Source organism: Orycteropus afer, unplaced genomic scaffold (assembly GCF_000298275.1).
Source record: "Orycteropus afer afer isolate SDZICR_OR568_19922 unplaced genomic scaffold, OryAfe1.0 scaffold00288, whole genome shotgun sequence".
Lineage (NCBI taxonomy): Eukaryota > Metazoa > Chordata > Mammalia > Tubulidentata > Orycteropodidae > Orycteropus > Orycteropus afer.
The window spans coordinates 2,477,413-2,502,273 of NW_006921875.1; the positions used below are offsets into that span (position 1 = coordinate 2,477,413).

Sequence of the window (24,861 nt, forward strand, 5' to 3'; positions counted from 1 at the left end):
AGTCCACTTTTGTATCCTTCCCTTCAAGGCTCAGGGGTCCAAGATTATCTTCTGTGTCTGTGTTAATTGGTTTCCCTTTCCTTTGTTGAAGAGGGTCTGTGCGGTCCTTCTGCCTAGTCCGCCATCTTGCTGGAACTCTACTACCTGTTCTTGAGTACATACTATGTGCTCCAGGTTCTGCTGTAAGTATTTTACATACCTTAATTAATTTAACCCTCAAACAACCTGTTATCATCACCCCCAATTTAGAAGTGGGGAAGTTGAGGCCCAGAGGAGTTAAGTGACTTAACCAAGATCACCCAGAGTGAAGAACAGAGCTAGGGTTTGAACCTGGCCATCTAGCTTCAGCCTCTGTAGTCTTAACACCTACACTGTATTGCTTCCCCGGAAGAGGAAGAACAAAGCCTGTCGGTGACACACCGAGTTTCCCTAACGTGCAAAAGCCAGGCTGGCAAGCCACGTTCTCAGCAGCCTCCCCTTGGTGGATGGCGGTGGTGGTGGGCATGCTCCCACAACAGGGAATGAGCTTGTTCTTGCTTTCCACAGTGGTGGGGAGTCATAGTGAGCCAGCCACTCTCCACATGGTGCTCCCGGCCCCCCACCTAAATCTCCCTGCTAAGCCTTTATGCAGCTGCCAGACAAATATGTGGCCATGGAGCCAGCCTGCGTACTTCACGAGGCAGGGACTCTGTTCTGCACATACTAGCCACCCCAGGCCTCGTGTGGTGTTGAGCAGGCAGGCACGCGATAACGGTGCCAGGTGTAGTGCCAGTGCAGAGGGAGAGCAGGAAGATTTGGAGTCAGCCAGGCCTGGTGTGAGTCTATGAGTCTTGGCATCCCAACTTCCTAGCTGTTTGACCTTTGGACAGCTAACCTCTGATCTCTGAGCTATAGCTTCATTATCTGAAAATGGAGCCAACACCAGGCTCGCAGACCCTGTGTAAACATTAAGCAAAACAGTCATCTAAGTGGAAATATTCTGGAAGGTTCTAAGTGGGGGTCCGCAGCTTTTGTGAGCCCACAAGGTTAGGAGTGGGAGAGGAAGAAAAGGAGGAAGGAAACTGCTTCGCTTGACTACAGAGAACCAACCAAGGGCTGCATGTTCGTCAGGACCATTCTCATGAAAAGATCAGCCTCCCTGGTCTTCCAGGCCTCAGTAACAGCATAGCCACCACCCATGGGCCCCAACTCAGCAGGGGGTGACTTAAAAGGCAGAGAAATAAACAAAAAATCAAACCAACTGCATCGAGTTGATTCCAACTCATAATAACCCTGTGGGAGAGAGTAGAAATGCCCCTTAGGGTTTCCAGGGCTGTAAATCTTTCTTCCATGGAGTGACTGGTGGGTTTGAACTGCTGACCTTTGGGTTAGCAGCCGAATGCTTTAACTGCTATGCTTCTAAATCCAGAGGATGAAAGAAAAGAGAAGAGCTTAGGGAGGCTTTGAGTAGAGGCCAGGCTGAGTGACGGGAGCTCTGGGAGTCCAGACTGAGTGTGACTGTCCCTGGCTGCCTGCCATGGGTAGACAACTTGATACACAGCCATGCACATATTTGTCAAAACTCATCCGACTCCAGCTGTACTCTTCCAACCTGTGCATTTTACTGTATGTAAATAATACTTCAAGAAAAAAAAAATCTAAGTATAAGAGTAACATGTTTTAGATTTTCCACTAAAAACGCATTTTCATACCAAAAAAGAAAAAAAAAAAATCAATCCAACCCCAGGGCCAGTGAGCACCATGTCCCCCAGCAGGCTACCATGGATGGACAGCCTCTATCTAACCTCTGCCCAGCTTGGCAGCTTTGTGGACTGACCTCTGCACCCCAGCAGCAGGGGCCTTCTGGCCCAGGAAATGCCAGGGTATTCACTTGAGCCACACACACACACACACACAGTGGAGAAGAAATGGGTCCCACACCACCTCCAGATGACAAAACACTCTGCCTTAACCACCCTGCCATCCCTTGCCAGGCCTTGCCCCCTTTCGGAGACCAGGGCTGGTGGGTGCTGCCATTTCTGAGCACCTGTTGTATGCCACAAAGGTGACACACAGCCCTGGGGTGACATAACAGTTAAGTGCTCGACTAATTGAAAGGTTGGTGGTTCTAACCCATCACCCTCTCTGTGAGAGAATGATCTGGCAGGCTGCTTCCATAAAGATTCACAGCCTTGGAAACCCTATGGGGCAGTTCTCCTCTGCCCTATTGGGTTGCTATGACTTGATGACAATGAATAGTAATAATTGTTATTATTAGACCTTCATCTTGGACAGGCCAGGTTTATGAACCTACAACTTGCCGGGGGATCTTAGCAGTCTCTTGAGTTCCTATAGCCTTTCAGGCAGTTCTTGGTTGGTTCTGTGTGGTCAAGGGAAGTAGTTTCTGTCCTTTTCTTCTCTCGCCCCTGACCCTATGAACTCACAAAAATTAAACCTGGAAAAAAGACTTGTCATCAACTGGGGGCTCTTCCCGAGGGCCAGGAGCAGCTGCCTGGGCTCCCTTCTCCACTCTTGTCGATTCTTCCGTTCTGAGTTCCTTCTTCCTGCATGCCCCAGCTCAGCTGGCCACAGGACAGACTCCTGGAGGCGCTGGCCCTTAGCAACAGTCTGAACTTAGACTCAGCCTCTAGTGTAGGCCATGGTGGTTTGGATCTGGTGAATTGGTAAAACATGGAGAAATCGATGCTCTCCTGGACCAGGCAGCCCTGCCTAGCTGATGCTGCCCCAGGTCTTGATACAGCCACGAGACTCACACAGTGGTTCTGTTGAGAACCCGTGTCTCCCTGCTTGGTATGGTTCTGCACTCATGAATGTTGCCTTCTGGTTACAAAGTGGCTGCTGCAGCTCCAGCTGCAAGTCCAATATCCACACAGATAGAAAAAGGGGCAAAGACCTCTCTCCTTAAAGGACTACCTCCTCAGAGACTCTCTCCTGTACTTCACTGGCTAGAGCTGTGTCACATGGGCAACCCTAACTGCAAAGGAAGCTGAGAAATCACTTAAAAAAAAAAAAGAAAAGAAAAGAAAAGTCATGCACATGCGGCTCTCACAAATAAAAGGAGATAGGCTACAGCAGGGCAGATTCTTCCTTCCCCACCTTGCATGGACCCTTCTTCTAAGTGGGTACACCCCACACTCTTGCCCTTGAGGAAGAGGCACCTAGGCCCTTCTGTGTTTTTGTCCACCAGGCCTGGGCTCCCTGCTGGTTAGGTTGCCCCTGAGGGCAGTGCTGTTGGTAACAGGTAGCTTCCCCTGGCACCGGGAGACGCTGTCTCCCTGGTAATGCTTACTTCCGGCTTCTATGGCAGAGGGAACTCCGCTGAGGCCTTAGCCTTTTTTGGCATCACATCCTCTTACCAGTACACACCCCCCACCTAGAAGTCCAAGTCCAAGGGCCTTTGTGGTTGCCCAGTCACGAGAAGGATACACAATTGATCTTCCTGTTCTTTGTGTTGTGTGTGTGTGTGTGTGTGTGTGTGCGTGCTTGGGCAAGGGCCAACATGGCTTCTCTAGAAACGGGGGATCTTTCCTCAGCAGCTGTCCCACTTTGAGCAAAAGGCTTTTCCCCTAACAGTGGGTCTTTGGGCCTGGGCTCTGCCAGGAGCTTCATAAGTAATGGTTTCCTCTTTCTCCTCTTCAAGCCCCATCTAGGACAGCCCTAACCCATTGAACTTCGGGCAGTGCTGGCAACAGTCTAGACCTGTGCTGTCCATGCCTGTGCACTTGAATTGTGGCAACTCCAACTGAGGGACTGAATTTTTCACTTTAATTAATTTAAATTTTAATTGCCACATTAAACAGTACGTTTGTAGCCTAGAGCAAGGGCCCTTTTTCTGCCAAGCAGAGAAACACAGATTGGAAGCATCCACCTTGATTCTTATAGAGTGGGTTCCTCTAAGGGCACTGATATAATGAAGGCCCAGAGAGGGGCAGTGACTTGCCTAAGGTCACACAGCAAAGTAGCAGTCCACTTGAGGCAGAAACCCAAGTCTGCCCACTCCAGCTTCTTCATTATTTCTGAAGAAGGTGGCCATTGTCTGTCAGAAGGGGAAGGTGAATTGTGGTTATGATAGCACACACACAGAACAGTCACAGTGCTAGGCACTGCTTAAGTGCTTTAGACATATGTCTCATTTATTCCCATCCCCCCATTTTACAGAGAAAGCAGCTGAGGCCCAGAGAAGGGAAGTGCTTGTGCACAGGCCCAGAGCTAGTAAATTGAGTAGCTGCATCTTGGAGCCCAGGCTTTCTGTGACTGCAGTCTTAGGGTTGTCCCACGTCTCTGTTCCGTGGAAGGGTACAGGTTGTGGACAAACTGGGAGCAGACACTCAGTTTGGTAGGTATAGTTCCTAAGCTCCAAATAGCCTCTCTCTTTGCTCGGAGTTGTTTTTCAAGCCTGGTTTGCTAAGACTTGGCTCTTGGCAGTTGCTGCACCTGGTGTCCCGCCCTCTTGGCTCCATCCAGTTTGTTTGGGACTTGACTGGAGGGGTGGGGTTTAGGTGTCAGGTACACCTGCTAGGAAAGTGAGTTCATTAAAAATTCGCCTTGGCCACTGGTGGCTTAGTGCCTAAGGCACTTGACTGCTAACCAAAAGGCCAGTGGTTCAAACCCACCAGCCACTCCTCGGAAGGAAGGTTGGGCAATCTACTTTTGTGGTAATACTGCCTTGGAAATCCAAGGAGAAGTCGCTATGAGTCGGATCAGACTTCACAGCAGTGAGTTGTTTGTTGTACTGGTAGCCAAGGAGAAGGGCTGAGCGCATAAGGAAAACAGGCCTTCTCAGGCAGGGAAGGGATGTGGCAACCAGCCCCACCTTGCTTTTTAAGCACAAGGCCTAGAGAGGACCATGCCATACTGTTGTATGTCAGAACCTTCGTCCTCTGAAATGCTTGAGCAAAGCCCTTTCTCATTATTGTCCTGTTTCATTGGCCAGAATTCCTATGGGATCGGAAGAGGCTTGCCAGGTAAAATGTAGGAGGTCCAGTTAAACTTGAATTTCAGAACAAGAGAGTATGAGACGTATGTCCCTTGCACTGTTTGTGGTATACATATACTAAACAATGATTTGTTATTTATGTGAAATTCAAATTTCACTGTGCATCTGGAGTTTTGTTTATTGCTTATTTTGAGTGTTTTGCTTTTACTTTCTGTTTGTTTTATTTTGCAAAACAAATGAGTGCAGAACTAAATGAGTGGTGTTACACATATCCCATGCAGTATATATGACGACTGAGACCCAGAAAAATGACATGAATTGCCCAAGGTCCCAACAATGCCCTGACCAGGGCTGGATTCAAAACCAGGTCTCTCAGAATCCTTGGCCTTCCACGGAGACACAGTGAACAACCATGTGGCTGTCTCAAGTAGTTTGAGGAGCACCCAGAAGTTATTCCCCTACAACCAAACCAATCCACAAATCTGTCTTCTGCCTGTGTGGTAATGTAAATAGTAGTACCTTAGCGGTCATTCACACCTTCTTGCAAGGTTGAGTGGGAACACGGACCTTGGTGGGAGTTAAGGAAGGAGAGTAAGAATAAAAAATCCAGAATCTTGGGTACTGTGAGAGATGGGGGGTCAAAGAGGGATGCCCAAGGCTAAGGCATAATCTATCTATCCCAGTCCAGCTCTCCACCTTCCTCCTGCTCTTCATCATCTCATGCCCTTTCAATGGTTGCCCAGCCCCCTTGCCTTTGCTCCTGCTGTTTCCTCTGCCCACCCCTCCCCCACCTTCCCAGTCCCATCTCAAATGCCGCTGTCTTAAAGATGTCCCAAGTGCTTCAACCAAATGCAGCCCCAGCTCTCTGTCACGCTTCCTCCGGTATGCTGCTTCTGCTCAGCTGGAGGCTTCTTGAGGCCAAGGCCCTGTGCAGGGCCTGGAATGTAGGCAGCCGGCAAATGTCTGCCTGGAATGAGGGCAGGGAGGGGCCCCCAAAGCAAACCTCCTACTCTGCAGTTTTGCTGAGAGACTTGGACTGTGGCCAGCCTGCTCTGAGTCAGTGTGAGAGCAGCCAGGTGTGCCTGGCAGACAGCCGTCTTCTTGTGGGGCTCTGCAGTCCTTAGCTCCTCCTTCATAGTGTGGTCTATGAGGACCAACCTGAGCACAGGGTCTCTCTGTGACATTCACCAGGCCCTCAGTGCCTGGGGCAGGTGGCCATAAATACTTGTGACTTGGTTGAATGGATGGATGGATATAGTCACTCAACAAACATCGAAGATCGTGCCATACACTATTCCAAGCACTGGAGAAGCAGCCATGAACATGCCCAGCCCCTGCTCTCAGGGAGCAGGATCCGCCAAACGTAGATGGTAAACAAGTAGGCCCCCAGATCCATCAAGGTGTAATTTTCCAGATTCTAAGTGCTGTCAAAACTGAACAGGGTGGGGTGGGGTGGGGTGGGTATCTCAGGTCTCTGAAGGAGGTGGCAAGTGAGGCTGAGATATGACAGAGGGGAAGGAACCTGTGAAGAAAGGACGGAATGTCTTCAGGGCTGTGGAAACAGTTTTGCTATGGCCCTGAGGTGAGGTGAGTCTGGCAACGGGACAGAACCCAGGAAACCAGGCTAAAAAGAGGCAGGTGGGGCCAGAGTAAACGTTTGGATTATATTCCCAGTAAAACTGGCTGACTGGGAGGGTTTTAAGCACTGGAGAAAGACAATATGCTTTACATTTCAGAGGGGCCCTCTGGTTTCTGGGCAGAAAAAGGACTCTGGGATTGAGGTGGAAGCTGGGAGGGACCTTGCAAGGACTCCCGTTATTCAGGTGGTAACTCCACCCAAAGTGGGAGTGAAGGAGGTGGACAAAGGAACAGGGACTAGAGTTGATGCCACCTTTTCCTAAGGCCTTTGGTGGTGGATGGGCGGCTCTCCTCCTAGTCTCAGCCCTGTGCCCCCCCCCACTTACCCCCTCTTTCTGACTCTGCCCCACTGGGCCTCAATGCCAGATGGTTCCCGAGGAGTGCAGGGTAGTGAGAGGGTTGTAGAGCCTCAGAGAATTTGAGGGAATAGAGGGTAAGGGACTTAGAGAAATGGCAGCTGCTATGCATTGAACTAACCAGAAGGCTGGCGGTTCAAACCCACCAGCCACTCCTCGGAAGGAAGGTTGGGCAATCCTACTTCCGTAGTGATACTGCCTCGGAAACCCAAGGAGGGGTCGCTATGAGTCGGGGCCGACTCGACGGCACATAACAACAACAACAACAACATGCATTGAACACATTCTTTGTGCATCGAACACTTCGGCACATAACAACACTGCACATCCAGTACTTACTGCTACATTGACACTTCCTATACTATATATGGAGTGCTTCCTGTATACACTGACACTTCCTATACTGTGCACATGGATACTTCCTACACTGTACATCCAGTACTTGCTGCTACATTGACACTTGCTATACTGTATGTGGGAGCTCTGCTGGCATAGTGCCTAAGGCATATGACTGCTAACCAGAAGGCTGGTGGTTCAAACCCACCAGCCATTCCTTGGAAGGAAGATTGGGCAACATACTTCCATAGTGATACCCCCTTGGAAACCCAAGGAGGCGTCAGTATGAGTCGGATCCTACTTGATGGCAGTGCATTGAGTTTATACTATACATGTGCCTAAGGCATTTGACTGCTAACCAGAAGGCTAGCAGTTCAAACCCACCACTCACTCCTCAGAAGGAAGACTGGGCAATCTACTTCCATAGAAATACTGCCTCAGAAACCCAAGGAGGGGTCGCTGTGAGTCGGATCCAACTCCACAGCAGTGAGTTTGGTTTGGTTGGGTTATACTGTACATCAAGTACTTCCTGCTGTGCTGGCACTTCCTACACTGGGTACGTGAGCACTTCCTCTGTTCCAGGTACCATGGGATGAGTGCTACCTCTTGTGTCTCATGGGAGCCTTTATAACCTAATGGGTGTAGATGCACACTGATTGGACCCATTTCACAAGGGGAAGAGACTTGGTCATAAGGACACACCAGGTCGTTGATGCATAGCCTCACCCTTTCTGTGACCTTAATGGGAGGACTATACCCCAGGCTCCTATGGGGTATGCATCCTCTTCAGCAGACAGGACAATCGTTGTTCTCACACATCTGCCTGGGACTGCCCATGTCCCCTCCCAGGAGGGAGGGAGTGGAGGGGAAGTGGGCGGAGTGAGGCCACCTAGTGGGTGGCATGTGGCTTGTGGCACCTTCACCTGTGCCTTCAACTGATGCCTATCAAGAGCTGGGAACAAACAGACAAAAGCCCTGTCCTCTTGGGCCTGACGTTCTTGTCGGAATGACAGCCAATAAATAAACGAGTATCGACAGCCTGTCAAGAAGTGATGAGCGCCACTGAGGAAGTCCAAGCGGGGAGGAGGACAGACATAGGGGACAGGTGCAGCGTGTACTGAGCTTGTATCATATGCAGAGGTGCACACTGATTGGCCTGGCCTGCCCTGGGGAACCTGCGTGTAGTTTGGGAAAGATAGGTAAACAAGGATAGCTTCAGATAGGGCAATGAGGAAAGTGAAAGGAGACAGAGGAGGCTTGAGCAACTGTGAGGACCAGGAGGCGGCCATGGAAAGAACAGGACAGTGCAGGCTTCTGGCCCTGAAGCCAGAAAGATCTTGACTTATGGGAGAGGCTGAGAGGGGCCTGTGTGGCTGGCTGGAGGGTGTTGATGGGGCAGAGAATGTGATAGGGAATTTAGTGAAGTGGGCAGGGGCCAGGCCCTCCGGCACGCTTCAGTGACTATTTCAGAACGTTCTTTAATCAGCCTCTTAAATGAGGTGAGCTTCCAGCTGCAGGTTTGTTTACTCTGCTGATGGGCTCACTTAAGAGTTAGTATTAGGGATGTGCTTAAAGCCTGACTCAGTCCCCAGTTGCCCACATCCCTAATTAGAGAGCCTAACTGCTGAGGCCATCCTACCTGCCTCTAGCACCTTCCAGGGCTAGCACCTTCTGTTGTGGTGGCTTAGGTGAACAAACTGAGTGTGGGGGTGTCTGTTCGGACTGAGATGACTTGGGATGCACCTCCGTGGGCTCACCTGTCACTGTGGGATGACAGTGTGTCTTCTGGGGACCTCCTAGGCACCCAGGGCCCAAGGGATGCCTTGTTCTCCGTGGCCTTATCCCTGGGGACTCAGTGTGAACAGGGTTGTGTTTTACTTGCCCTAGAAACCTCTGTGCATGGTGTCACCTTGTTACCCCTCGTCACACCTGGTTTTCCTGCAGGACGATCCGGTGTGAATGCCAGCTGAGCCGGGCTCTTAAAGATTATGTGTTGTGTGAAACATGTGCCTTTTTTAGGGTGCTGATAAGGGCAGTTTCCTGAGTGTGAGATTGGGAGCTCAGGCTCTGGAGTCCTGCAGGCCTTGGTTCAAATCCCAGCTACGCTACTATGAATTTCATGACCTTGAAGAGTTACTTAATCTCCGTGAGCTTCAGTTTCCTAATCTGAGAAATGGGGTTTATTATGGTTTCTGCCTCAGACAGTTTTTGTAAGATTAAATGGTATAATTCGTATAAAGCTTAACTTGGCCTGCTGCTGGCCCATGGTTACAATGCTAACTTCTAGTAGATCTCTGTTTCGATGCTGCCTCCTGCTCCTCCAGTCCCTCCCCGAGCCCTTTGTCAACCATTGGAGTAGATGCTTTCAGTGCAGTGACAACAGCCCTAGAGAGAGTACTGGGGGCAGACGTCTCACCAGACATGCTCTGCAGACTGTGGTGGGGGCCGAGAACTGGGTCTTTGGAATTAAGCAGTGGCTTAATTCTCTTCTCCTCACACCTGTAGGAGCGGCTCTGAGTGCTTCCGAGCAGCCCCCAGACGCAGTTGGTGCTGCCCAGCACTCTCCTCTAACGGGTGTGCCCTTTTCCTCCAGTGCTGCTGCGGGAAGAAGTGTCTCGGCTCCAAGAGGAAGTACACCTTCTCCGGCAGATGAAGGAGATGTTGACGAAGGATCTGGAGGAGTCACAAGGTGGCAAGTCCTCTGAGGTTCTCTCGGCCACTGAGCTCAGGGTCCAGCTGGCTCAGAAGGAACAGGAGCTAGCCAGAGCCAAAGAAGCTTTGCAGGGTGAGTGATGCGTTAACACGGGTACTTTCCTTCACCTAAGGTTAGGCTCAGCCACAAGTGCCAAGAGGCCAGGGTCCTGCCTCTGCAGGGAGCTAGTGTGGACAAAGCACCAAGACTCCCAACCCCCTGAGGCTGCCTTGTCCCTTTGGGTGGAATTCTGCATCCTGTAGGGTTGAGTTCAAATGCCATTCCTCCCTCTGGAGCAATACCATCACATGTCTCTCAATGTTGGATCGGTGCACTGCCCTCCACGGTGTGAATTACAGGTGGGCCTTTGCATCTTCACTGAACCAAGTCACTGACCCAGCAGCTGATCTCCCTGGTCTCAGTCTCCTCGGAGCCTATCTGTGCCTCCCGTCATGGCCAGCGTGGTGGTTATTCTGCTGGAGACACAACTGTACCCTGCTTTACCATAGTGCACTCTCCTGGGAAGAGCTTAGGCTTTACATTGCTTGGTCCAGAGGAACTTCCCTTTAAGAAGTGCAGTGTCCAGCTCTGGACCCAAGGGGGAAGAGTTGGAAGAGGTTGTGGTATAGTTGCCCACGTGGATTATTGGCAAGATGGACTATGGACATGTAACCACCATGTGGCATATGTGTTGTCTGCAGCCAGAAATGCCTTTAGGAAAAGAGGAAAGCAGTGGCCCCACATGTTCAACCAGTTTTCCTTGGAGCTGGTATGGGACACCAGCAGCTCTCTTGTGCCCATACTCTGCTGGGCCAGGGGAGGAGTCTTCCAAGGTAATTTGAGAATGGTTGGAGGTCCTCTAACCTGTGAACCTGCTCCACAGTGCTCTGAGAGATCAGGCCTGAAGCATTGGAGAGGAAGTAGACTTGTGTACATACCTTTACGATCTTTGTGGATTCTCTTGAGTCGCCTTAGTTTCTTTGACTCTCCAGAAAAAAAAACAAGGCAATGAAATTTTACAGCTTGCTTTTCACTTACTATTTACTATAACAATGAGTACTCTTTGAAAACTTTGCTTTTGAAGCCAAGATAGTTGTATTACTTAGGTTAATACCAGGCTGCTGTAACAAAGACCCCAAAACTGAGTGGTTTAAAGAATCTAAGAGTTGCTCTCTACTGTAACCATCCTTAGGTGAGAATTTCTGGCTGGTGTTCACCACTGTTCCTCTTGGTCCATCAGAGACCAGGGAAAGAGATGCAATTGAGGGCCAGAGATTTCCTTTGGCAAGAGCATGGTCATGTGGCCAGGCCTAGCTATAAGGGTGTTGGGAAATGTAGTTCTTGCTTGGTGGCCATGTCCCACCTTCACTGTGGGTTAAGAGGAAATGGATTTTGCTGGATAAGTCATCACTCAGTCATTGCAAGTTTCTTTGACCAGAAGTGTGATGTGTGCAGCAGTACAAACACATACTCTGGCAAATCAGGCTGTTTGTCCACTAACCTCACCCAGCAATCCCGGGAAATCATTGTCAAGGGTTAACCCCTGTTCTGAGTGGTATAACACTCTTTAGAAGAGTCCTTTTCAGCAACACATGTTACTCTCAAAAGCAGGTTGACCATCTTCTGTGCAGGTTTTGTGTCTAGTGGAGCTGCTGAGGCAGTGTTCTGGGTAGTCCCTTCAAGCTCTAGTGGACAGGAGGTATGCACTGTGGCCCAGCTGATGTTACACAATTGGGAAGTCATTTTGCCAAGCAAGTGTGTTTTTTTTTTCTCTATGCAACCATCCAGCAGTCTAAGCAGGTCGATCTGAACCTCCCTCTATTTGCAGCTTCCCAGGGGCCTCACAACAGCCTCACCACTTCTCAGAATGGAGGGTCCCTTTGCTGGAGACTCAGGCCTTGAGGGTCTCCGGTGAGCAAGTGTTGGCTGAGCCCAGGCTGTGCTGGCTCATGTCCTTTGGTCTCTCTCAGCTTTATGATCCTGCAGAGCATTGGGACTGCCTCAGGAAGTAGCCAAATGCTGTCTTAACCACCTTTTCCAGTGTTCATTCCACAGAGAGAAACCTGTCTTCTGTATCCTTGGCCAAATTCTTGCCATATTCACCCCTTTGGACCTATAAGGAGTAAATCCTCTCTCACTTGTTCCTGGGCCCAGAGGAAGGGGCAGAGGACTAAGCAGAGGCTCATTGACTCCTACCCCACCCCCCAGTTTCCAGCAGCATGGCTTTGGGCACACAGCCTGCACTCTCTAAACCTCAGTTTCCTGATCTGAGTGATGGGGCAGCAATGGTCACTTCTCAGGACGTTGTGAGAATTAAATGAGGTAATGTCTAGAGGAATCCCTGGATGGTGCAAATAGTTAAAATGCTCAACTGATAACTGAAAGGTTTCTCTGACTGGAGGTGTGATGTGGGGAGCAGTTTTGAGTCTATCCAGAGGCACCTCATAAGAAAGGCCTGGCGATCTACTTCCAAAAATCAACCACGAAAAACCCTGTGTTGGACAATTCTACTCTTACACACATGGGGTCTTCCTGAGTCATTGTGAACTCAGCCATGACTGGTTTGGTTTGGGTTTTAATATCTCTCAAGGTGGAAGCACAGTTCTTGCTGAGGGAGAGTTGGCCATTAGCATCATGCACATCCTTTTCCCTTTAACCCACAAGGCACAGAGCTGCACCAAGCTTTTCTTTCTAACTTCTGCACTTTCAGATTTCATTATCCATCACTCAAGGTCTTTTTGGCCTTGCCCAGGGAGCCAGAGATCCATCTGATGTCCAACTCTTTGTAGAAACAATAAGCTCACCAATAAGAACTTTGGTCAGTATTCATTAAAGGAGTGTGTTATTGAGCACCTACTATGTGCCAGCAGTGTTCACCCCAGCCCCTCTAATAGTGTTATGGCCCTTTCACAGATGGAGACACCTGGACAAGGTTCAGGGAGGTTAAGAAACTTGGCCAAATTTGCAGAGCTGATTGGCAACAGAGTCCACTCACCAACAGACTTCACCTTCCCTCTGGGTGTGGTCCCTGGGAATAAAGTTGGTGTGGATGAGAAAGACAGGAGGCCATCTATTATGGGCTGAATTGTGCACCTACCCCAAAATGTGTGTTAGAGTTCCTAACCCCTATGCTTATGGATGTAATCCTATTTTGATACTGGTTTTTTTATGTTATGATAATGCAGCCTTATCAGTATAGGATGTGTCCTACAGAAAGAGTAGTATAGACAGAGGTTAAAAAAAGAAAAAAAAAAGAACAAACTCACTGCTGTGGAGTCAGGTCTGACTCATAGTGACCCCTCCTTGGGTTTCCAAGGTAGTATCTCTAGGAAAGTAGATTGCCCAATCTTCCTTCTGAGGAGTGGCTGGTGGGTTTGAACCGCAGCCTGTAGGTTAGAGGAGGAGCACAAACCATTTGTGCCACCCAGGGATCTTTTTTTTTTTTTTCCTTATAATAGGGGATAATAGTAGTAGCACTTCATAGGGTTGTCTTGAGGATTACGTGAGATGTGAAATGGCTACTACCAGCGAATGCGAATACTCAGTGATTATCAAATGTCAGACCTCTGTGGACCTGCTAGATGTTGGCCACCTGATTCCCATTAGCGGTGGCCCAGGTCTGAGACACCTCCTGAGCCCAGGTGAGGTAGCATTGTTTCCTGCAGATCATGAGTGGGCACCTTTAGCCCCCTCGAGCATCCTGACTAGACTCTGCAAAGTCATAAGATGCTTCTTCACCAGCCACAGCACGTGGTGACTACATTGTAGACAGATGGGGCAGGAGGAGTCTGGGACATGAGAAGGGATTTATATGCCCATAATGAGGAGAATGAGAATAAATGTTCAAGCAATGAAGGCAGCAGATGTTAGGTGACACTTTTGTTAACAACCAGTGTCCCCGTTGTGGGGAAAGCAAAGCCCCCAAAGACTTCCATTCAGACAGTTCCCGCTTCTCCCTGTCTTTGGTTTAGGGTTGGATGGAATCTGAATTTTCCAGCTTGTGAGAGAATTAGGAACTCAGAAAACATCCAAACATTAGGTCTAGGTTCCAGCATCGAAGCAATGAAAGGAGTCAAGTCTGGAGAAAGCAGAGCTTTAGAAGACTCTAGGGTTTCTTCAGAGATGAGTGTGAGAATGTTTAGTTTAGGATTTTGGTCTCTTGTCTGAGAGTTTAAGAGCAAAAGACCTTAATGATTGCTTAAGACAGAACAGTGTTATCTTTTGGGTAAGCTAACCCCAGAGTCCTAGGCCACCAGCCCTGGTGAGCTTGTAGCCCGTGGGAACTTCCCTTGATTTCCTCAGACTCCCTGTTTTGTTGAGTTCTTCTAGAATGAAGGCATTGCAAAAACAATAATGAAAATTTATTTCGTCTCTTTTTTTATCATTTAATGGCATGTTGAGTGTGTTGAGCATTTCCCCACAACAATAAATACTCTTAGAAAACATAATTTTTAATGACTACATAATGTTCTACCAAATGGAGGTACTATAATTTATTTAGCCATTTCCCTATTATTGGACATTTAAGTTGCTTCCACATTTTTTTTTTTGTCATTATATGTTGTTGTTGTTGTTGTTAATATGCCGTAGAGTCGGCCCCGACTCATAGCGACCCCTCCTTGGGTTTCCAAGGCAGTATCACTACGGAAGTAGGATTGCCCAACCTTCCTTCCGAGGAGTGGCTGGTGGGTTTGAACCGCCAGCCTTCTGGTTAGCAGTCAAGTGCCTTAGGCACTACGCTATATTGTCATTATATAGTACTGCAATAAAGATCCATGCATGTAAATCTCTTTTTTTTAGGATAATGTTTCTCAAACTTTTTGGTCTCAGGACCCCTTTATACTATTAAGAATCAAAGACCCCAGAGAATATTGGTTTATGTGACTTAGATCTATCAGTCTTGCCATTTTAAAAGTTAAATCAGAAAAATTATAAATCTTTAATAATTTATTTTAAAATACATTTTACTTGAATCTGTAGTCAACAACAATGGAAGCAGCAGTCAAGAAATCAGATGTCTTATTGCACTGGGCAAATCTGCTGCAGTAGACCTCTTTAAAGTGTTAAGAAGAAAAAATGTCACTTTGAAGACAAAAGTGTGCCTAACCCAAGCCATTTGGGTTAGAATGAAAATATTGGGTATTTTCATTCGCCTCATATGCATGTGAAAGCTGCACATGAGTGAGGAAGACTGAAGAAGAGTTGATGTCTTTGAATTGTGGTGTTGGTGAAGAATACTGAAAGTCCCACGGACTGCCAGAAGAATGAACAAATCTGTCCTGGAGGAAATACAGCCGGAATGCTCCTTGGAAGCAAGAATGACCAGACTTCGTCTCACCTACTTTGATCATGTTGTCAGAAGGGACCATTTTCTGGAGAAAGATGTCATACTTGGTAGAGTGGAGGATCAGCAAAAAAAGGGAAGACCCTCAACAAAATGGATTGACACAGTGGCTGTGACAATGAGCTCAAGTACGGCAAGGATCGTGAGGCTGGCACAGGACCAGGCAGTGTTTCGTTCTGTTGTACATAGGGTTGCTGTGAGTCAGAGCTGACTTGATGGCACCTGACAACCACAACGTGTTTATTGGTGCTGCTGAGTCAGTTCCATCTCATGGTGACCCCGCGTGTGCAGGGGAGAACTGCTTCACAGGGTTTTCAAAGCCGTGACCTTTCAGAAGCAGATCACCAGGTCTGTCTCTTGAGGTGCCTTGAGATGGGTTTGAACCATCAGCCTTCCAGTTAGTCAAGCACTTAACCATTTGTGCCACCCAGGGACTCCTTCCTACGTGTTTCCACTGCCATCAAGTTGATCCCAACTCAGTGCTCCTGTGAAACAGCTGGTGGTTTAGAACAGCCGACTTTTTGGTTAGCAACTGAATGCCTTACCCACCGTTTTCATTACTTTGTGCTGCTCTAACAGCAAATACCACAAATGGGATGCTTTAATAAACAGGAGTTTATTCTCTTACAGTTTAGGAGTCTAGAAGTCCAAGTTCAAAGTGCCAGACTTCAGGGGCTGAGTGAAAGCCCCTCGATCCTGGGCTTCAGCTCTGCTTCTTGCTCCCAGCCCAGTGAAGCTGGAGTCTTTCTTCACTTAAGCAGCTGCTGGCTGCTGAGGCTGACAATCCCAAGGTCCAGGAGTAAAAAGGCACAGTCCCAATATTACCAAACCACAAGGCAGGCCACTGATTCAAGTCCATTCAGAGTCCCAAGATCGGCAGATGACATGGCAGGCTGCTGAACAATGACTCGGCTACATGCAGAATTCAAGTGTGCCCAAAGCTACAGACCGCTCCTAAAGCTTCTCCTTATATACTAGGAGCAGACCACATCCCTAAGGCAGTAGCTACTCAGCTGCTGACAGTACATTCCCCATGGAGTTGATGACCAGTCTCATCATGGGGAATACTACATCCAGCTGCCCAGCCAAGTTGCCACATAACCACTACCACACCCACTACGCCACCAGAGCTCCTTCATGTTAGCATAAATAAAATATTTTTTAAATGAAAAATAATTATGTTTTCCCAAACAAAAAGATTTGAGTGAAAAGTATGGTTTTGTTTTACATTATGCAAAATTGTATGTCTAGCTTTGTAAAAAATAACTGAATTCTCATATCTGGTGATTTGTTGTTTTGGTTGAAAATCTGGTATCTCACAGAAAAATGTAGTTGGAAAAGGGAAGAGTATAGTACGTACTTGCCTTATTGGATAATTGTGGCTATTCTTTGACATCATACCAAATGATGATAGTTCATAAAGGTCACTTGCAGTGTAGAATCTAACACCTTCTCCAGTGAAGTTTTTGTCCTTTCTTACATTAAAATCCATTGGCCTTATTTTTACTTTGAATGGATCTTTTACCCCTGTGTGATTTTTTTCACACCATAGATTGATTACTTGGAAAATATTGATTCACTGATATAAATCTTCTAGGTCTGTCTTAGTTCTCTTTTGTTGTTGTTGTTAGGTGTCATGGAGTTGACTCTGACTCATAGCGACCCTGTGTACAACAGAATGAAATACTGCCCAGTCATGCACCATCCTCACAATCATTGCTATAACTGAGCCCATCATTGCAGCCACTATGTCAATCCATCTCAGTGACAGACTTTGCCATTTTCCTGACCTTCTACTTTACCAGGCATGATATCCTTCTCCAGGAAATGGTCTCTTCTGACAGCATGACCAAAATGGGACAAAGTCTAGCCATTCTCCCTTCCAAGGAGCATTCCAGCTGCACTTCAAGTGCACTTCTTCAACGGTTGCACTTCTGCAATCATTTTTTAATTATCTTCAGCAAAATTTTACTTTCGTGTGATATTAATAATATTGCTCAATAATTTCTGCATTCTCTTTGATCACCTTTCTTTGGAAATGGACACAAATCTCTTCCAGTCAGTTTTCCAGGTAGCTTTCTTCCAGATTCCTTGGTAGAAACAGTGAGCACCTCCGACACTGCATCCACTTGTTGAAACATCTCAGTGAGTATTCTGTCAGTTCCTGGAGCCTTTTTTTTTTTTTTTTTTTTTTTACCAGTTCTTTCCAGTGCAGCTAGGACTTCTTCATTCAAAACTGTGAGTTCTTGATCATATGCTACCTCCTGAGGTGTTTGAATGTCGACCAGTTCTTTTTGGTACAGTGACTCTGTGTATTCCTTCTATCTTCTTTTGATACTTCCTACATTGTTCAGAATTTTGCTCATAGAATCCTTCAGTATTGCAACTTGAGGCTTGAATTTTTCCTTCAGTTCTTTCAGCTTGAGAAATGCTGAGCTTGTTCATCCCCTTTGATTTTCCAACTTCAGATCTTTGCACATTTCATTATAATACTTCACTTTGCCCTCTGGAGCTGTCTTTGGAAATGTGTTCAGCTCTTTTACTTCATCATTTCTTCTATTCACTTTAGCTACTCTGGGTTCAAGAGCAGGTTTCAAAGTCTTTTCTGGCATCCATTTTGGTCTTTTCTTCCTTTCCTGTATTTTCAATGACTTTTTGCTTTCTTCATGAATGATGTCTTTAATGTCATCCCACAGCTCATCTGGTCTTCAGTAACTGGTATTCACTGCATGAAATCGGTTCTTGAGATGTAATTCAGGTGGGATGTAATAAAGGTCATATTTGGCTTTGGTGGACTTGTTTTAATTTCTTGACTTTGAACTTGAAGGTCTGTTCCACAGTTGGCCTCTGACCTTGTTCTGATGGATGATAATATCGAGCTTCTCCATCATCTCCTTCCACAGATTGTGTTGTTTTGATTCCTGTGTATTCCATTTGGTGAGATCCACATGTATATTCACCATTTATATTGTTGAAAAAAGGTGGTTGCAATGAATAAGTCATTGGTCTTGCAAAATTCTATCATGAGATCTCCAGCATCATTTCTACTACCAAGGCTATATTTTTCAACTACTGATGCTTCTTTGTTTCCAACTTTCTTATTCCAGTCAACAGTAATTATCAATACATCTTGATTGCACATTTGGTTAATTTCAGTTTGCAGAAGCTGGTAAAATCTTCAATTTCTTCATCTTTGGCTTTGGTGGTTGGTGTGTAAATCTGAATAATAGTAGCATTAACTGGTCTTCCTTATAAGCATATGGATATTTTTCTATCATTGACAACATTGTACTTCTGGATAGAGCTTTTAAAATATATATATACATTTTATTGAAATATAATTTATGTACAGTGAAATACACAAAACTAAAGTGACATGGGCCAAGGCATTTATTTATTTATTCATTCTTTTTTTTTTTTTTTTGCAGTGTTCTCTCCCCTCTCCTTCCATCCCTGGTAACCAACAAAGAAAGTTTCCTTCCATATATAAACCTTTCCTTGACTTTTTACAATAGTGAATTAATTACAATATTTAGCCTTTTGTGATTGACTTATTTCACTCAGCATAATGTCCTCCAGGTCCATCCTGAAATGTTCTTTTTGACAATGAATGTGACACCATTCCTCTTCAATTTGTCATTCCTAACATAGTAGACCATGTGATTGTCCCATTCAAAAGGGCCAGCACCAGTCTATTTCAGCTCACTAATGCCTAGGCTATCTATTTTCATGTGTTCCATTTCATTTTTGACATCTTTCACTTTTCCTAGATTCCTACTTAATACATTCTACATTCTAGTTATTAATGGATGTTTGCAGCTGAGTCTTCTCATTTTGGGTCATGCCACATCAGCAAATGAGGTCCCAAAAGCTTTACTCCAACCATGTTATTTAAGGTCATCTCTGGTGGCATAGTACCTAAAGCGTTTGACTGCTAACCAGAAGGATGATGGTTCAAACCCACCAACCACTCCTTGGAAGGAAGACTGGGCAATCTGCTTCTGTAGAGATATGCCTCGGAAACCCAAGGAGGGGTCCCTATGAGTCAGATTCAACTTGATGGCAGTGAGTTCTACTTTGAGAAGGCAGCTCTTCCCAAGTTGTATTTTGAGTGCCTTCCAACCTGAGGAACCCATCTTTAGGCACTATATCAGACAGTGTTTCCCTGCTATTCATAAGGTCTTCAGTGGTCATTTTAGTTTTTGTCCTCCAGAAGTGGACCTGGCTACGCCCTTCTTCCTAGTCTTTCTTTGTCTGGAAGCTCCACTGAAACCGGTCCACCATGGGTGACAGGTATTTGAAATGCTGGTGGCATCACTTCCAGCATCACAGACCAAGCCCACCACAGTATGACAAAGTGACAGGCAGAGGTTTAGTTTACAGTACATTTTTGTGGGACACAAAGTAAATCAAACTTCAAGTACAAAATCTCATCTTCTGAATCATCTTAATCAAATATGGTGAGACTTTAGGCATAGTCCATCCTGAGGCAGAATTTCTCTTCATCTGTGAATCTGTGAAATCTTTACTACAAGTAATCTGCTTCCAACATACAATGGTGGAACAGGCACAAGATATGTATTTCTATTACAGATGGCAGAAACTGGAAGGAAATAAGGGATAACAGGCACCAAGCAAGTCTAAAACCCAGCAGAACAATTTGCATTAGCTCTCAAGACTTGGGAAAAAAAACATCTTTTCTCTGAGACTGTCTAGGCAGTGGCCCCATGCTTCACGCTCTGTGTATTGGCCACACTCTCTAGATTCTGGTTGGAGGCCCTTCAGCCCTGGGCTTCAGCTCTGCCCACCGAGGTGGCAACTGTATTCCTTTGTCTTTGGACAGCCCCATTCTCCTAGTCCAGTTGTGAAGTGAACCCACCCTCTTGGACCCTGGCTGGCTCAGTTCTGCTGCCCCTTGGGCATACAGCCCTGCCCCCTCAGCTTTAGGCATTGGCACCATATTCTTGGCCAAACTGAATGGCAGCCCCACACTCCAGAACTGAGTCGGTGAAGATCTGACCCTTTGACACCCGGCAGGCCATGGCCCTACCCTTTAAGACCAAGACTGCTCTGCTCCCCATGCTTCTTCCAGCAGTTCTGCTGATCTCTGAGCTGCTCCAGGGGTAGTTCTTCTCTTTTATTGGAAGACAACAGGTGTAGCTCCTTTGACTCGTTTCCTGCCTGTAGAATTCCAAGAGGCAGGCAGCATTCTCTTCTTTCATTCTTTCTCTGTCCCCTTCAGTCTAAGCTGAATAAGGTATGCCTAGAAGATACTACATTCCAGAAAGCATGGACTCATCTAAAGCTTGATGGGTCAGAAAGGCACTGGCCGAAAGGGGCTCCTTCTGGTAAAGATGGGAGAGTTTGACCATCCAAAAGAATGGCGAGAATAATGCATCATTAAAGGAGGGGAAGGGGGAAAAGAGGAGCAAGTGAGCTCTTCTGTACAAATGTCTGCTAGCTAATAAATGAAGAAGGAAGGAAAGAATTAGACAGTCACCTTCAGCAGACAGGCTGGCATTGCGGGCCTCCTGATGGGAAGCAGGAGGACACATCACCTGTGGATTACTTATGTTGGGAGCTGCCTTTGACTCTTCAAAACCTTTAATGTCTTGGAAGATCCAATAAATGGCAAGGGGACCCATCTAGATTAAAGGAGAATCAAGAATCACAGCAGTTAATTGCAATGTGTGCTGCTGTTTTGGGTCCTGGTTTAGGGGGTGAAAAAGCCATGGAAGCTCTTATTGGGATTGTTCCAGAAACTTGAATGTGGACTGTGTGTTAGATGACATGTTGGATGATATTATTATGTCAATGATAACACAGTTGTTAGCTGCCAACCAGTTGACTCTGATTCAGGGCGACCCCATGTACAAGAATAAACATTGCCCAGCTCTGTGCCATCTGAAAAGGGGGGAAGGAGGGAAATGTGGGTGGGTGATCAGCAGTATGCTCATTCATGTCCACTGTGTAGTAGAAGCTCATCTTCCATCACTGTTTTAGGCACTGTTGTCCTGTGATCCATAGGAGCTTCATTGGCTCATTTTCAGTGGATTGCCAGGCTGTTCTTCCTAGTCTTAGTCTATATACTCTGCTGAAACCTGCTCACCAGGGGTGACTGCTGTTATTTCAAATACAGTGGCATAAGTTTCCGCATCATAGCAACAGGAAAGCCACCCCAGTGACATATTGACAGATAGGGGTGGGGTTGGTGGAACATAGTAATAAATGAGGGCTAGTGAGAGCCTGAGGAACCCTGGTGGTGCAGTGGTCAAAGTGTTCAGCTGTTAACCCACACCTACCAGCCACTCTGGGAGAAAGAGGTGGCAATCTGCTTCCATAAAGATTCCAGCATAGGAAACCCTATGGGGCAGATCTACCCTGTCTTATAGGGTCACTGTCTAGAGTGCATCCAACAACAACATCGAGAGCCTGGAGCTCACAGAAGAGGCCTCAGCCTGAGTCCTTGTCTTTCTGGCAATTTAGCAACCTTGCTTTTGCGTAACTTCACTTACCAGTCTGCCTGCACTCTACACTGGCCAAGCACTGGGAACAGATGTTAATCCTTGTTTGTAGATAGGAAGCCTGTGTACTGATATTCCTTCTCTTTATGAATATTTTAATATGAAAGCAGCAGACCCCAGAAAATGCTGACCAGCCACTTTTCTTGCTTGGTACATTCTAAGCAGTTCTGCTGGCCCTCCTCATGCCAACCTGAGAGGATGACACTGAAGAGCAGGTGGGTGGACCTCTGGCATAACACCCCACCCCTCCTTGAATGGGACTTGCAAGACCCCAAGGGGATAGCCTGTCCTTTTCCTATTTAGATATCACTTCAGGGAAGTAGAGCTAAACTCAGGATCTAAGTAAAGAAGTCAGCTATTTGGGGGCAGAGGAGTGTGGAATGCTGACAGGCTGGCTGCCTCCCAGAGCCTGGCACCTGGATCATCGGACCCCAAGAGCTCTGCCCGCACTCATGCAGTTAGGTAATTAGTGGGTCCTCAGCAAGGAGTGGCTGTTGCTATTTTTCTCCGTTCAGTTTAACCACATGCACAGTAGCAGGCACTCTGCCAGGTGCCCAGACACAGATAGTCATTCATTCCAGAAATATCGATTGACCCCCAGCCACACAGCAGGCTGGGCTAGGTGCTGAGGATATCATGGTGAGCAGAAGAAACTGCAGCCTCCTCCAGCCCAGGCAGCTTAGGGGAAGCAAGTCATAAATTAGTACATGAGAAAAGGAGCAGTCAGTAGTACACGCCGTAAGGGTCTGAAGTGGGAGTGTGTGTAAGAGAGTGTGGTTAGCTACTCAGCTGCTAACTGAAAGGTCAGTGTTTCAAACCACCAGCCGCTCCATGGGAGAAAAATGTGGCAGTCTGCTCCCATAAAGATTACAGCCTTGGAAATCCTGTGGGACAGTTCTACTCTGTCCTGTAGGGTTGTGATGAGTCAGAGTTGACACGACGGCAATGAATGTAAGCGAATATGCAGAGCTTCCTGGTCTGTGGCAGCCAGAGGAGGTCATCTCTCTAGAGAAGGAACCTTTCACCTGAGACTGAGGGAAAGGGGGCAGCCGAGAACCCCAGGGGGAGGGCAGTGCCTGAGCTGCAGGTGTGAGCTCTGCACAGAGAGGCCAGTGTGGCTGCAAGGGGAAGGAAGTGGGGAGGGGAGTAAGTTGAGGGGTAGTTTCAGGAGGAGTTTTGCAGGCTCAGGGGAGGAGTTTGGTAGAATACCCTGGCAGAGAAGGGACTGGAACTGATTTGTGTTTTGAAACAGCCCCTCTGGCTTCTGTGATGAGAATGGATTGAGAAGGGGGGCAGTGGGAGGCTAGCGCAGCCCTCAGGCAGGAGATGTGGAAGCTTGGAGAATCCATAGGGCTTGGGGACCAATGGGATATGAGGAGTGAGGGAAGAGGGGGGCCTGCACGCAGGGGTGGGGTTTGAGCACCTGGTGCAGGGCGGTTCTGGCTGTATCCTGGAGACACTTGGGAGCCGTTGTAGGATTTAGGCAGCAGTGATGGCATCCGATTGGGGCTCCAGGAAGATGGCCTGGGGGAGCAGAGTGTAAACCTAACCAGGAAGCCGGCTGTGAGCAGGAAGTCCTGGCGCAGGGGAGCTGCCAGAATATGGACAGGTTCTCTGCAAAGAAGAAAGAATAATGAGCTGCAGACAGGCTGTTTCTCCCTCAAATTTTGCCCTAGACCCCCAGCCCCGCAGTATCTGCACCCTTACCCACCTTCTCCTCCTGGCTTCCACCAAGGGGCACCCCAGAGTCCTCTCCTCCCCCAGAATCGCAGGGACAGGATAGCCAACCACATTTCCACACAGGCTGAGTTCCCACGGAGTCTCCATTTTCCTTCCCAACACTGCTGGGGCTCAGCCAGGCCCGACTCACTTAAGGAATGAGGGCTGCTCAGGTGCCCCCTTGGCCCTGCCCTAGACCTGCTGCAGGGAATTGTAATGAAAAAACCGGACGGCTGCACTCAGGGTAATGACTCGCTATCCCAGGAATTGCTTCCGTAGGCTCCACTTCTCCTGATGCCAGAAAATCCAGTAACCTCAGGTTACATTCATCAGAACGTGTGGGCTGATTGGATTTGTAAAATCCATCCAGCCTTTTGTGGTTCTGATTATCCTTGTTCGGATTATTACCTGTTTGGATTGCGGGGCTCACTCCCCACACTGGCACATGGTCATCAAGGCCACTGACTTGGCCCCTGGCTCTGAATCCTGGGTAGTAAGCACATGTTAGCTCAGCAGCAGAGGTCAGTGACCTGAGCAACTGAGGGGACACCGGAAGGGACTGGTTATAGGCTCCATCCTCAGGGATGCCCAGGCCCTGACAGCTCTGAGCAAACTGTATCAGCCCACACGACCACTGTATGTGACCCTTGCTGGTAATTGCAGTTTGCCCCTGTGCCTGCCACACTTGCCACTACTGCTTTCAGTAGGTATGTACTGAGTGCCTACTATGCACTAGGCCCACTGTGCACCAGGTCTGTTATGTGCCAGGCCCACTATGCCCAAGGCTCACTGTGAGCCAGGCCCAGCCCTAGGTGCCAGTGTCACCCATCAGGTACAGTGACTCCATTTCATCAGCTGGCACAGAAAGCTTTCCAAGTGCCTTGAGTACCCCCACTTCCTAGACAGAGGGCACAGGGGAGCACAGTTTATCACATCTTGACTCAGGAAGGACTCATAGTCATTAAGCACATAGCTGCTAACCAAAAGGTTGACAGTTCAAACCCACCAGCCACTCTGCAGGAGAAAGATGAGGCAGTCTGCTTCTGTAAAGATTTACAACCTCAGAAACCCTACAGGGCAGTTCTCTTCTGTCCTATGGGGCTGCCATAGTCAGAATTAACTTGACAAGAGTGGGTTTGGTTTTTTTGGAATGACTCAAGGTTACCTTGAGAATATTTATTTTTATATTTTAGAAAATATGGTTCTACCGAATCCCTTTTTTTGGCTGTCATATTAGGTCCTTCTCTCGGGGTCCATGGAAGTGGTACCATATAGGGATTGGGATCAGAGCTCTGGGTTCAAATCCTGATTCTAGT

General features: G+C 47.4%; 1 protein-coding gene across 1 annotated transcript in view; it reads left to right on the plus strand.

Annotated features, from left to right (window-relative positions):
- The window catches only part of KAZN (kazrin, periplakin interacting protein), a 668,025-nt gene that overhangs the window by 489,323 nt on the left and 153,841 nt on the right, over positions 1 to 24,861 (plus strand). Inside the window, exon 2 of the mRNA XM_007950754.2 lies at positions 9,860 to 10,051. Coding sequence (XP_007948945.1) covers positions 9,860 to 10,051 — 192 coding nt within the window. The remainder of the gene's footprint in view (positions 1 to 9,859; positions 10,052 to 24,861) is intronic.